We start from the raw sequence: 12,226 nt of genomic DNA, 5'->3' as shown, positions 1-12,226 counted from the left end.
AAGATCGTCCGGATGAGGTGGCGGCTACACGTGTGTACTCCACCGCTGAAGTGGCAGCAGCGTTCGGCTCGGTTCGCCGTTTTTGCGCCGACATGGAGTGAGCCGGGCTGTCGCACCTGGACAGCCTCGATAAGATCGAGGCCAGCGTCTTCAACTTCATTTCGAAGACAAAGAAGCAGGCCAAGATATGTGATTTTTTTCGAATAAAACATTCTGTTGCATCGTGTGTGTGGAATTAGTTGTCATTCTTGAATGCGCCAATTGTAGGTGATCGTCTGCCACTGGTAAGGTCTCGGGGCCTGTATTTTTTTATATTGAATTTTTCATATATCGAACTAATTCACGATCCCCTTCGAGTTCGATATATCAGAGTTCGACTGTAGTACATTCAGACAACCGGTGGGTATGTCACACTGCACAGCAATAAAGTAAGAGCAGGTACGCAAAGTTACGGACATACGAGCGCTTGAAGTTCCAGAGGGACGATTTTTCTTCTTAGGCAAAAAGCCACTGCCCGAGACTGACAGGTTGCGACAGCTATGAGGTTGACGAGGGTGATGGCACCGTTGTGCTTGGTTGTCGCAGACAACCTTCTTCTTGCTATGGGATGGGGACATAGACAAGAGGCACACAGGACAGGCGCTCAATTTGGGAAGGCTGAAATTGCCTAAAACCGTCACATTGTTCGAGGCAGTCTTCGCTTGCTTCTGGACCATCGGGAAGCTGGTACGAGTACGCTGCCACAGGAATTCCGTAACCTGCCCTGCAAGCTTTCTGTACTCATTGTAGCTTCTGTCGATGTATTTTTGATCCGTCCCCTCCGCCAGGATCACCCGCAGAAAATCTTGAAACAGTCGTACCTGCCGCCAGTACTCTTCCTTGATGATCTTCGGCATCCTTCGAACATGACCCCAAGAAGGGTAGACCACACCAAACAACGCTTGAAGTTCCAGAGGGACGATTTTTCTTTTTAGGCAAAAAGCCTAAGAAGAGGGGTCATGTTCGAAGGATGCCGAAGATCATCAAGGCAGAGTACTGGCGGCAGGTACGACTGTTTCAAGATTTTCTGCGGGTGATCCTGGTGGAGGGGACGGATCAAAAATACATCGACAGAAGCTACAACGAGTACAGAAAGCTTGCAGGGCAGGTTACGGAATTCCTGTGGCAGCGTACTCGTACCAGCTTCCCAATGGTCCAGAAGCAAGCGAAGACTGCCTCGAACAATGTGACGGTTTTAGGCAATTTCAGCCTTCCCAAAAATGAGCGCCTGTCCTGTGTGCCTCTTGTCTATGTCCCCGTCCCATAGCGCTCGTATGTCCGTATCATGTATGAACCAACTTGCCCAAACACAAGTCTTGCAGGTACGCAAAGTTTTCGCTGGATAGCATAGCATTTTGAGCGAGGTTTTTAACCTGCACATTGTGAGCTTTAGTTCATCAGTGGGATCAAGTGGGCAATGACTTGGCTCATAACTAAGTTTGATCCCAAGAGGTCGCCATGATCTAGTCAGTGACAGTTATTCCTTAGTGTTTCATCTACCACGTTGTGGGCTTGCCTGTTGCCATCATTATCCTCTCTGTGGCTCAAAATTTAGCTACTCTTACACATAAGTTGTTCCCATTTTGGAGCACTTCATGCGCTGTTGTTTAGTGGCAGAAATAGGAATGTGCGGAGGGCTTCTTGGCTATTTGTATAAATTTGTACCTTCTTTTCATGAAAAGTCTCGTTGTGCAGAGATTGTGTTGCTAAAAGAATGCTTTTTAGCTTTATGGTGAGCATGTATTTGTGGAATCTTTGTGAGTTTTGCATATAGGTCAGAGATGTGGCTAACTGGCATATCATGTCAATGTCTGTCCAGAGTCCTTCATCTGCTGGTCACTTGTCAGACAAGGTGCTTTCTTTTGTAAAGGTTGTCCACCTACTACAGTGTTCAATATGGGAGTGGTTTGATATCCAGGACAGCAATTTTTGTCACTTGGTTCATTGAGGAGCACGAATTGGTTATTGTGGTTGCTGAATTTAGTGATTCAATATCTTGAATGGATCGCATCCTGCAGGTGCACATTCACTGATTTAAAAAGCAGCTGCCCATTTAGTTGTCAAACTGCTTTAAAATAAACTGGCATTACATTAGCCACGTTTGCATGAATGTTACATTGTTCCACCGCATAGCATTACTAGCGCATTGCTAGTAATGCTATTGGTAACATGCTAGGAAGGTGTGTCGCATTAATGTGCTAGACAAGGGTAGATTGACGGGTCTGTGTTGACTTATGGGGAGCATGTACTATGTGCTGGTGGGTCACATTGGGAATGGTGGAGGAAAATTAGCTGCGGTGCTGCCGTGCTTGTTGAGCTTCTCTGAATGTTCACAAACTCCAGGTACACTCGGTGCACTGCCAGAAAGCGGCTATGCCGGATGTTGAGCATCATGCAACGGCACTGCCGTCATGCTGCACCATGTGGCGCTACGTTTTTCAGGGAGTTAATGCGCTACATGTAAATGAGTCATGTCACCTTTCCTAAACGAGCTTGAAGATGCGATGCGCTACTGTCGCATTCGTGTAAATGAGGCTCTTGCTAGGAAAAATATGAAGGGACAAGTACAACAGAAGAGTACAGGACGAGCACCTTTGTCCCCTCATAGGGCGAATTCATGTAGATTTATTGTTAAGAAAAGTGTGAGGGAGCAAAGATAATCGTCCTGTACCCTTCTGTAGATTTTGTTCTTTGGCACTTTTCATAGCAATAAATCCACATCAACTTATCTGATTCATCATGTTGCTAAAGTTTATGGCGTTATATAAGCTGAAGATGAGCCTTTGATTAGGTATGCTGAAAGGAACGAGTGACACTTCATTATGTTTCCTCACAGCAGTTCATACCCCTCCGCTGCTTTGAGTTGGTGCATCCATTTCCTATTCCTACTAATCGCAGTAGCTTTTGCAATATAATTATTGCGCTTAAACATTTTATAGGCTATGTTAAGTGTAAACTTCCTAGTTCATTTAACACATATTCCTAATAATTGCTTTGTTGCACGAAAATAGTTTCACAAGATGAAACTGTGCAAGTGATGGTGCTTGTAATTTTGCTTTTTCTTTTATAGGAATGGGATCATCCTTGAATATAGAAGAAGAAGTGGAACTAGTTGACGAAAATGATGACTCTCCATTAGGTCTGTGTTCTTGGTCTTATGGAGTCTTTTGTAGTTGTGCCATTGGCACCTGTCTCACGCATTGTATATGAAAATAGCATTAATTGTCCTTTTTTCCACCCAGTAACATGTGCCATTCAAAGCCGAACATCATCTGAGCATCCTTCTGAAGCAGATGATGGCTCTGGAGGCCTTCCTGATGACATTGAGGCAGCAAGTATAGCATCCTGTGATGGTGAGGACTCTGACTTCTCAATTGCCAGTACAGCGCCTACACATCTTCTTGGTGAGTTCTTGATATTACTGCCACAGCTCACAGTATCATGTGCTTATTTTTTTAATCTCAAGTCATTTTGCCTTGCGTACTGGTTTGTTTAAGGGCACAAGGTAAGCCCTATACGTCCCATGCATTTTTGGCCGTTTCGAGGTACCGTTTTCTTAGGGACTAAAAGGGATATCCCCATAATGAATGTATCATTTTCTTCCAAATTTTCCGCTCTTTTAACTGAAGTGGATTTATTTAAATCTGATTAATATTAGAATTTTGGTGAATTTTTTACCACTAGGACTTAAATATTGTGTTAATTAGCATCTTTGAAAATTTGTAACACGAAAACTGTAAAGTGAATAATTTCAATTCTGCTTCAGCAGTTATATGCATTTATGCAGAATACATGAAAAGAATAAACTGGTTGTCTTGGAATACATAGGAAATAATGGTACCTAAGTAATAAAAAACATGGTTTTGAGATAATAGAGTTTAAAGTTAGAAAACAGCTGAAGAACAAACATATTTTGCCATAAACACCGTTCAACTATTTTATTTAGTAGCTTCAAGCCTGGTAATATTGCCAAAGTCAATTTTTAACTTTAGAGCCTCTCGTCTTGCTTTTCTTGCTTCATTTGTGAGCTGTCGGGCAGCTCTATCCGAAATGTAGTCGATTTTGGTAACTTTTTCCAGCAAATTGACTGTATTTTGGCCAGACTTCAATCCTAATTATTTCAGAATTCTGGCTCGTGCGATACTGCCATCCTTAAACGAAAGAACAACATCCAATGTCGCAATCCTTAAGACTCTGACGCCTAAACAAAGACAGCATAGACTCTGCGACGTAATTCCCATTAGCTCAACACTTGCACCGCACAGTTTGCTCGTGCAGTTTGGTCTAATTGCATCACAAATAATATTCATGTCCATTAGAGCATGCCCATTGTCACCTTGCACGCGATTTGCCTCGAAGGACGCTGAAAAGGCTGAGAGGTTCAACGATGAAGAGGTTGCTGGTTCAGTGTTCAGCACCTCAGTACGTTACCAGCATTTATTCGCATTTACAAGAGAAGTGTATTGGTTTCCACGAAATTTACACTTGCTGAAGACCTTCTTTGCCCTCAGCATCTCAACTTATCGACAGGCACTACAGACACATGGTGTAGTGAAGCTAGGAACTGAAAGTGTTCAAACAGCCGACACGCTCTGAAGAACAGGTGTGAATAAAAAGGTGCACAGTGGCTTCAGGCTGCCTTAGAAGTTACCCAACAATTTCTTATACAGTGCACAGCTGACTCCAGACAAGCATTTTGGCTTTCGTACACGAAGTTTTGTTTTAGAAAAATGGACCATAAGCACAGAGTGCATACAAGGGGCTTGTGCTTGTTCACTCACTACTTTTTCGAAAAAACTGGTTGTCAGCCGCAAAAAAATACTTTTGAAGAAACGCACGAATGTGACAAATATGCACAAAGGGACACCCTTCCCGAATTGCGAAGAAAAAAAGTTGTTTTTTTTTTAATTTTGCCCTACCCTGTGCCATTAAAGCATTTGAACTGTGATTGTGCATTCATTGATCATTGCTGTAACCTGTATGGCATCCAAATGGAGTTCACAGCCAAGGACATAACATCAGCTCTTAGACCATGTTAAAAGGAGCGGGACTGCAGTATGGCGAAATTTTATAGTACACTTTGGAGTTACAGAATGTAGAAGGTATCTCTTATCCAACCTACTATAATTTACACATCTTCTTATTCTTGAAAATAATGTCGCTTGAGGCTACATCATTTGAATATAATAGGTATGCATAAATGTAAAGGAGCATCTGTAAATGCATGATTGCTATATAAACTTGCAGAATTTATACCTCATGTGCAATTCTGTTTAAATGTTTGAGACACAACATATTTGTGTGCACAACTTGTTTTTGCTAGTTCTATTGACTAGTGGTCTAGGAAGAGCAAAATAGATTGAGGTTTGGATGAATTGAACCTCCTGCGTAATAATTGTGTATATTTATTTAACTTCATTTTGCGGTGTACTGTTGTATGTAATCACTTTGCTCAAGGCACTACCATGTTCGATAAGTCGTTTGATGTGCCGCTTTCTGCGAGCCATGTCAAAAGTATAATTTTTCTTTGCTCGAAATGAACAGAACTGAAAATGAAATTGCACTATATATCTAGTCTGAGATTTGATTTAAGTATTTATGCAAAAACAGAACATGAATGACTTCAGGATAAATAGATGTTTATTGATATTTGAATTAATATTAATTACTATAAAGCATATAAATCCATGCATTATGGCATTATTTTTGTTGCAATAAAATGTCAAGTGCCTTGAAATAATGTGGTGTAAATTTGATGCATTTACAGGCAGTTCTTCATAGATGGCGTCAGAAAGGGTTTAGGAATATCTGAAGAGACTCAAAATGAGGAAGTTTCAAGGTTCATAAAGAGTCAAGGTTCATAAAGCTTACAATGTCTTTATTAAAAGATGACACTGTTCCCGACTGTTGTGAAGCTTGCTGTTGGTCTTGGTTCCCTTAATATTTTTATTTTCTTTAGCTTTAGACAGTCCCATGCGCCGTCCTTGTTCACTGAAAAAATTGGACCTGAAGGCAGAAGAGGAGAGCATGTGGGATAAAGTCTCCATCAACTCTTCTCCTGGCTTCAAGGTGGAATTTGTGGTGAGCACTGTAATGCTTTTTTTATCATGAGTTCGAAAATGTGATCGCTCATGGCTTTGCATGCAAACACTAGCTTTATTTATACCATGTAGGCAGATACAGTTGAAACCTTGATATAAAGAAGTCGATAAAATCGCCAGTTTCCTTCATTACATTGAAACTTCATTATATTAAAGTTTGTTATGCAAAGTGTAGTCACCAACATTCATTTTTGCAGAAGATGCTGCAAAATATGTCAATATAATAGGGCAATTCAAAAAACGAAATATAAATTAATAAAGAAAAAGAAGCTTTGTTTTTAACCTGATTGCTGGCGACCACATTTACAGTTTGAAGTCATGCCTACAAAGCACTTTTCACAGTGGCTGTAAAGCCAAAAGCCATGTTTAAAGCCAAGAGAGTCATAGGTCCAATGCACTGTTGTAATCGGTGTAAGTGAAGCTGTCACACCCATTTCACCGCTGTGCCTTGCCATTAGAACCTGAGCTCAGAATGCATGACAGTGAATTCTGCTTTCGCGAAATCGTGCTGCTAGTTCTTTACTTAGTCTGATGATCGTATAACATGGAAGCCTGTTGCAATCTATAAAAACAAATTAGCTTCACTTTAAAATCACATGAAAGTGACACAACAACCTGAATTGCACCACATTTGTTCACGATGGCCACGTTTTCTCATTTGCAAAGTGGTGCAGGTGCATTAAGTCTGTACCACTGCCAGTAAAATCAAGCAACGTTTGGTATGGTATTCTAGATTTCAGTCACCACTATACATTAGTCCAGCAAAGTATTGTAAGTCACTTTTACCAAAGAAAATCCATATAGTACAGTAAAAGCACGTTAATTCAACCCCCGTTAATTCTGAAAATTGGATAATTCGGACGTGTTCCCTGGTCCTGGCCAGCATATATTGTTTAATGGCATCAAACTCTCGTTAATTTGGTCATATTTTGGCCACAGCCTGGTTAATTCGGACGATCCACGGAGCACGCCGAGTGTGAACCGCCGCAAATGCGCGACGCAGAAGAGCGAAAACGGCGTTCACAGACAGTTGAAACGAGGCGGCGCTGTCCGCATCGCTAACCTCGTCAGTCAGGTACAATCAAACCTCATTATAACAAAGTCACATCTGCCACGAAAATAACTTTGTTATATCCGAAAATTCGTTATAAACGTTTAATTGTAACACTGTATCTATTTCAAGACTATTCTTCATTTACTTCGTTATAACTGATAATTCGTTATATTCATGTTTGTTATATCGAGGTTTGAGTGTACTACGATTTTGTTTCGTTTTAGCTTCGTTTTAACTTGATGCAGTGCGCACGCCGTGTCACACACGGCAGAGCTTGTTGTAGATGATGAGCTTTCAGGCGCAGTCAGCATGCTGGCATAAAACTCGTTCGCTACCTTGCAATGGACGAAAGATCAGTTGCCATTAATTTTACCCTGTGAAAGAGCTATCGCCACGACCATGTGGTGGCGGTACGTAATAAGGGAGGGGTGCAGAGTACATTGTGGGCTTATTAAGCACAGAAATCTGGCACCATGGTCGCATTGAGAACGAAGTCGCAGGATAACGAAAATTGCGGCTCTTGCACTGCTCTTATGCAAAATAAGTATAGGATTTACGTAGTCGTCATGAAAATGAAGATGTATTGATGTAATACAGACACTTGTTTATTGTTTTCTTGATACTTTCGATAATTCAGCATTCGGTTAATTTAGACATTTTTTTCCAGTCCGGTGAAATCCGAATTAACAAGCTTTTACTGTACTAACACCAACATAACTTTCTGGCATTGGTAGCAGTGTACTAGCAGGTAACTCCAGAAAATTGGTCAGCTGCTTACATGTTGCAGCAGTTCGCTCATCAAAAAGATCATTTAGTATTTGCAAGAAAAGGCATGTCTTAGTTCTGGTCCCTTTTGCAGGGAAATTGTCCTTTTCTTCAGCGAGATTCTTTCGACTTCGTTGTAATGAAAAGTGAGCTCTGTGATATCCTAAAACCAGTGGCGACATCTTTTTTTTTGCTGATCAAAATTACTTGCAAGATATTAGACTTGTCATTGATATAAGTGTTCTGCACAGTCATGATCACTTGGAAGATAAGTGGGAGGCCATTGTTTATTGGCCTCGAGGGCCACCACAGGAGGGACAGGCGCTGCTATTGCTATGACGTGTTAAACGATATCACGGGACTCTCCTTTGCCGCCGAAAGCCACGCCAACGCTGCTCGCTGTATCTCATCCCCGTCGTTGAAGTTATGTTTTTTGCTTCAGTGTAGGTTATTGCTCATTGCCTCAAGTGCCAAACGTATTCGACCGAGCCTGGTGTGAGTTTCCATGCATACCCCAAAACCAAGAAGCAGCGAGATGCATGATTGATAAAGCTGAGAATGGGGAAGCAGCCCACCATTCATTAGCGCGTGTGTAGCAAGCACTTTCGCAAAGATTTTGTGTACTGCGTTGGAGCTAAAACGTTCAGTGAGTATGACTTGGGATTTTCCGGGACTGTACACACAGGAATTTACAACGTTTATTCAAACCAGGCTGGAAGGCTTATTTTTATTTCAGCTGTTTACAGCACAAGGGCAGTGAGAGTGATTTTGTCCTGATACTGTTCTTTTGCATTGCATATTCAAATGTGGTTGGCCTCAGATACTGCCTCTCCTTCTGTTAGCAGCCATGATGTGCTAAGCTGCTGGTCCATGAATTGGTTGATGCCAGAGAACGGCAGAGTCACTGAAAACGAGATACGGTAATTGTAATTAATAGTCGAACAAGTGATGCACACAGATTGCAACGTGCACGTATGATATCTCATCAGTCAACACACCCCGCGCAGAGAAGCACATGTAGCGGAAGTGAAGAGTGGATTAAGGGGACAAAATATACGTGGTTGAAGTTCCACTTATTAAAATATATCAGTATGGGGTGGTACTTCTTGCATGGGATTTCCTAAGGGGTGTTACAACTCTTCAATAGAGTGAATATGTAATTCACGACTTCCGCATTTGACTGTATGCACTTTATTTGTGCTAGATTGGCGTAAGTCGTTGTTATCTTTGATTCGCTTGACTGAAGGTACGGTATCAAAAATAATACCGGCTTTGTTAGTTTATTTCATATAGCTGTCCACATTTTTTGTGAGGTTATAGGCAGTGGTTTTGCAATATAGTACTGGCAAGTGGAGATCAAAATTGTTTTTGCAGATAACTATAGCAGCAACATGAGTAAAGATGAATATATTGCAAAAAAAAATTGAATTAGAGCCGTGAGAGGGAGCAAACTTCTGTCATCTTCTGCACAGCTGGGAAATCCAGGTTCCTACCGCGACGCGGATGTGCCCCTCAAGTACTGCGCGCGCCTCCTCGCATCCAATTTCCTCTTGACGGGCACCAGTGGGACGCTGATGCCCGATGCCAACGTGAGGGTCAGCATGAAAGTGCTGGCCATGGGCAGCCTGACCCGCGTGCTGCTGCTGTATCCTCCAGCCCTCTTCCTCGACCTTCATATCACCCAAGTGCCCGATGAAGGTGGTTACATGATTCACCTTGTTTTGTTGTATTAGTCTAGAGATATATATAGTATACAAGGTGTTTTTTTTAGGCATTACAGATTTTTTTAAAACTTTACTGTTTTTTATTTCACCATCGTAAGTTCGTGATAAGAAGAGCGAAGTTACGTTTTTTTAGTTTTGCAACGATACTGCAGCACTTGAATGTCAGCATGATGTCACGAATCTCCCTCCTTTTTTTTGTATCTTGGCCATATTGGCTCAACAAAATTTCCTGAAACTTGCTATGTTAAGTAGTTGGCTCCCTTACAGCACAATGTAATTCTACCGATAAGGAATTATGTAGGCCCTAGCAGATGCTGTCCAAATCTATGATATTGTTCGTGTGGGGAGTTCAAGGGGGTGTTGCCGCCTTTATTTTCTTTTTCCTTCTTTTCTCACTTACCAAGCATTTTCTTGCGGCAAGTGGGGGGCTTTTGGTATTGTTAGGTTGATTTACTAGTATGAGAAATATTGTTTTTCTCTCAATAGGACCTTTGGCTGCAATCTTCTATGCACTAGTCATATTATTCTCACCCAAAAAAAAAAAAATGATAGACTCCTCAACAAATGATTGGTCAATCTCATTTGGCCTAACAATTTCTTTTAGCATTTCTTTAAACACAAGACTGATGTGTGTTAAAAGATGTCATGTGGACATGCCTAAATCTTTACTTTTTTTCTGCATTTTCAGATGGTGATCAAAAAATATGGGATGTTCTTGAATTTGTACATCATTCAGACCCTCAGCTTTGTGGCCAGACTGCCCTTCTTGTGGGTCACTACATTGGCCACACACTCAAACTGGCAAGCCATGGATGGAATTACTGGGCTCGGAAGCAGACAAGGAGGCCAGGTATTTTGTTGAGTTTGCAGAAAGCAATAACGATCTTTGCTGTCCTTAACCTGTTCACCGAGGAGACATAGCAAGACATTTGGCTGGTTAGCTTGACTTCCTTTTATTTTGCTTGTAATACTCATAAGCATCTTTCAAGACCCTACAACGTTCTTTAAATCTAACCCATTGGTTCTCTGTCATGGATGCTTTAGGGACCCCTTGTGTACCGATGGAAATGATGGAGAAGTGCGATGAGGGTGGGGGGGAGGGCTCATAAATTAGCACAACATGCAGCGCTAAAGAGGTGCCTTTTGTTTGTGCCTGTCAAGGAATGGTCAAACAAAAGTGCCACGTCCATTCAATCTGTACAGCTCGTCAATAAGTTGTGCGGTCTGCAGCCACATTCAAGATGTTTCTAGCTGTGTTTGCTTTTCATATATGCAAGCCTGGAAGAAGCATGCTCGCATGCATACACTGTATTGTAGTAAACTGCAACAAAAGCTTTAAAGCCATCCCATGGACAAGGAGAAATACAAGTCAGCTCCACCGCAACGCCAAGGTGCTATGTGGTGAAGCATACGAAAAAAAAAATCCGCAGGGGTTGTTGTCATGGGACATAGTATGCCTTAAAACCTTTTTTTTTCTTCTTTTCTCTTTTTTTCTCTTTTTTTTTCGAGCATGGGTTTCACAGACCCCCAAAAATGGCTTTGTGGACCCCCAATTGAGAACCACCGCTCTAACCAAAAATATTTCATAGTTTGTAAGAACTGGCAGAAACAATGCTATAAACATTGCAGTAATTGATTGCACTAGCCACAAAGGTTTCCTCACAAGGTCAGTTTGCTTTACAAGTGGTTTGCATGTGATGAGAGCTTGAATCACCTAAGGTAATTTTGCTGCCAGTAACCTTGTAAAAACAAGCTATGTTAGGCTTGTAAGGACCATTTATATTTCTGCCTTCTGGGAAACAACAACACTCATATTGTGCAAAGTTTTGTCAGTTCCTGCCTCTGGTAATTTTGTTATGTTGAAATTTTACCAGTCAGTACAGCTGTGTTCCACCTTTGCTATTCTAAATGTGTGATTTCAACATAATAAATCAAATCTTGAAAAATGTGGCACTCTTCTTATAAAAAATTTCAGTTGAGAGTCCGCACCTGTTCTCGTTGTTTCTTCTGTCCTTTGTCCTACTCGTGAGTACTGCACGGAATTCGCATCATGAACACCGACCAACTAGGTCAGCTTACCATATTAGTGCTAACAGGGGTTTGCAAAAGCACTGAACTGTTCTCAAGGGGTAGTCTTTCACCCCTTCTTTCTCTCTCGTCCATTTTCAGATGTGCCCAAACTGGTTGATCTGGTCAGCAAAATCACTCGAGTTGCGGGCAGCTCTTCCTCAGTGTCGAGTCGCACAGGGGTGCAGGCCACCCGCCTGTGCATTGCTAGCTTGCTCCACTCCTGCCATGCCAACTTAGTGCCATCATTGCTCGAGGCCTGTATGAAGCTCAAGGACAATGCCTATTGGCTAGTCAAGGTAGGCTCTGCCCCTCTCCCTCCTTAGCACCTCCACGCTGTGGCACATTTTGCAGATTTGTTGTTGTGCACATAATTTATTTTTGTTTCGTTGCTAGTAGAATAGAATCTCAAATATCCAATTATGGTAGATCTGAATGTTGTGATGATACAAATTTTCAAAATTTTCTGGATGAAT

General features: G+C 41.6%; 1 protein-coding gene across 1 annotated transcript in view; it reads left to right on the top strand.

The window, feature by feature from the left end:
- The window catches only part of LOC119379130 (huntingtin), a 196,346-nt gene that overhangs the window by 24,764 nt on the left and 159,356 nt on the right, over positions 1-12,226 (top strand). Inside the window, exons 9-14 of the mRNA XM_037648317.2 lie at positions 3,110-3,178; positions 3,282-3,443; positions 5,999-6,120; positions 9,432-9,657; positions 10,372-10,533; positions 11,853-12,049. Of these exons, the coding sequence (XP_037504245.1) occupies positions 3,110-3,178; positions 3,282-3,443; positions 5,999-6,120; positions 9,432-9,657; positions 10,372-10,533; positions 11,853-12,049 (938 nt within the window). The remainder of the gene's footprint in view (positions 1-3,109; positions 3,179-3,281; positions 3,444-5,998; positions 6,121-9,431; positions 9,658-10,371; positions 10,534-11,852; positions 12,050-12,226) is intronic.

This window comes from Rhipicephalus sanguineus, chromosome 1, assembly GCF_013339695.2.
Source record: "Rhipicephalus sanguineus isolate Rsan-2018 chromosome 1, BIME_Rsan_1.4, whole genome shotgun sequence".
Taxonomy (NCBI): domain Eukaryota; kingdom Metazoa; phylum Arthropoda; class Arachnida; order Ixodida; family Ixodidae; genus Rhipicephalus; species Rhipicephalus sanguineus.
This window is presented reverse-complemented; position numbering and strand designations above follow the sequence as displayed.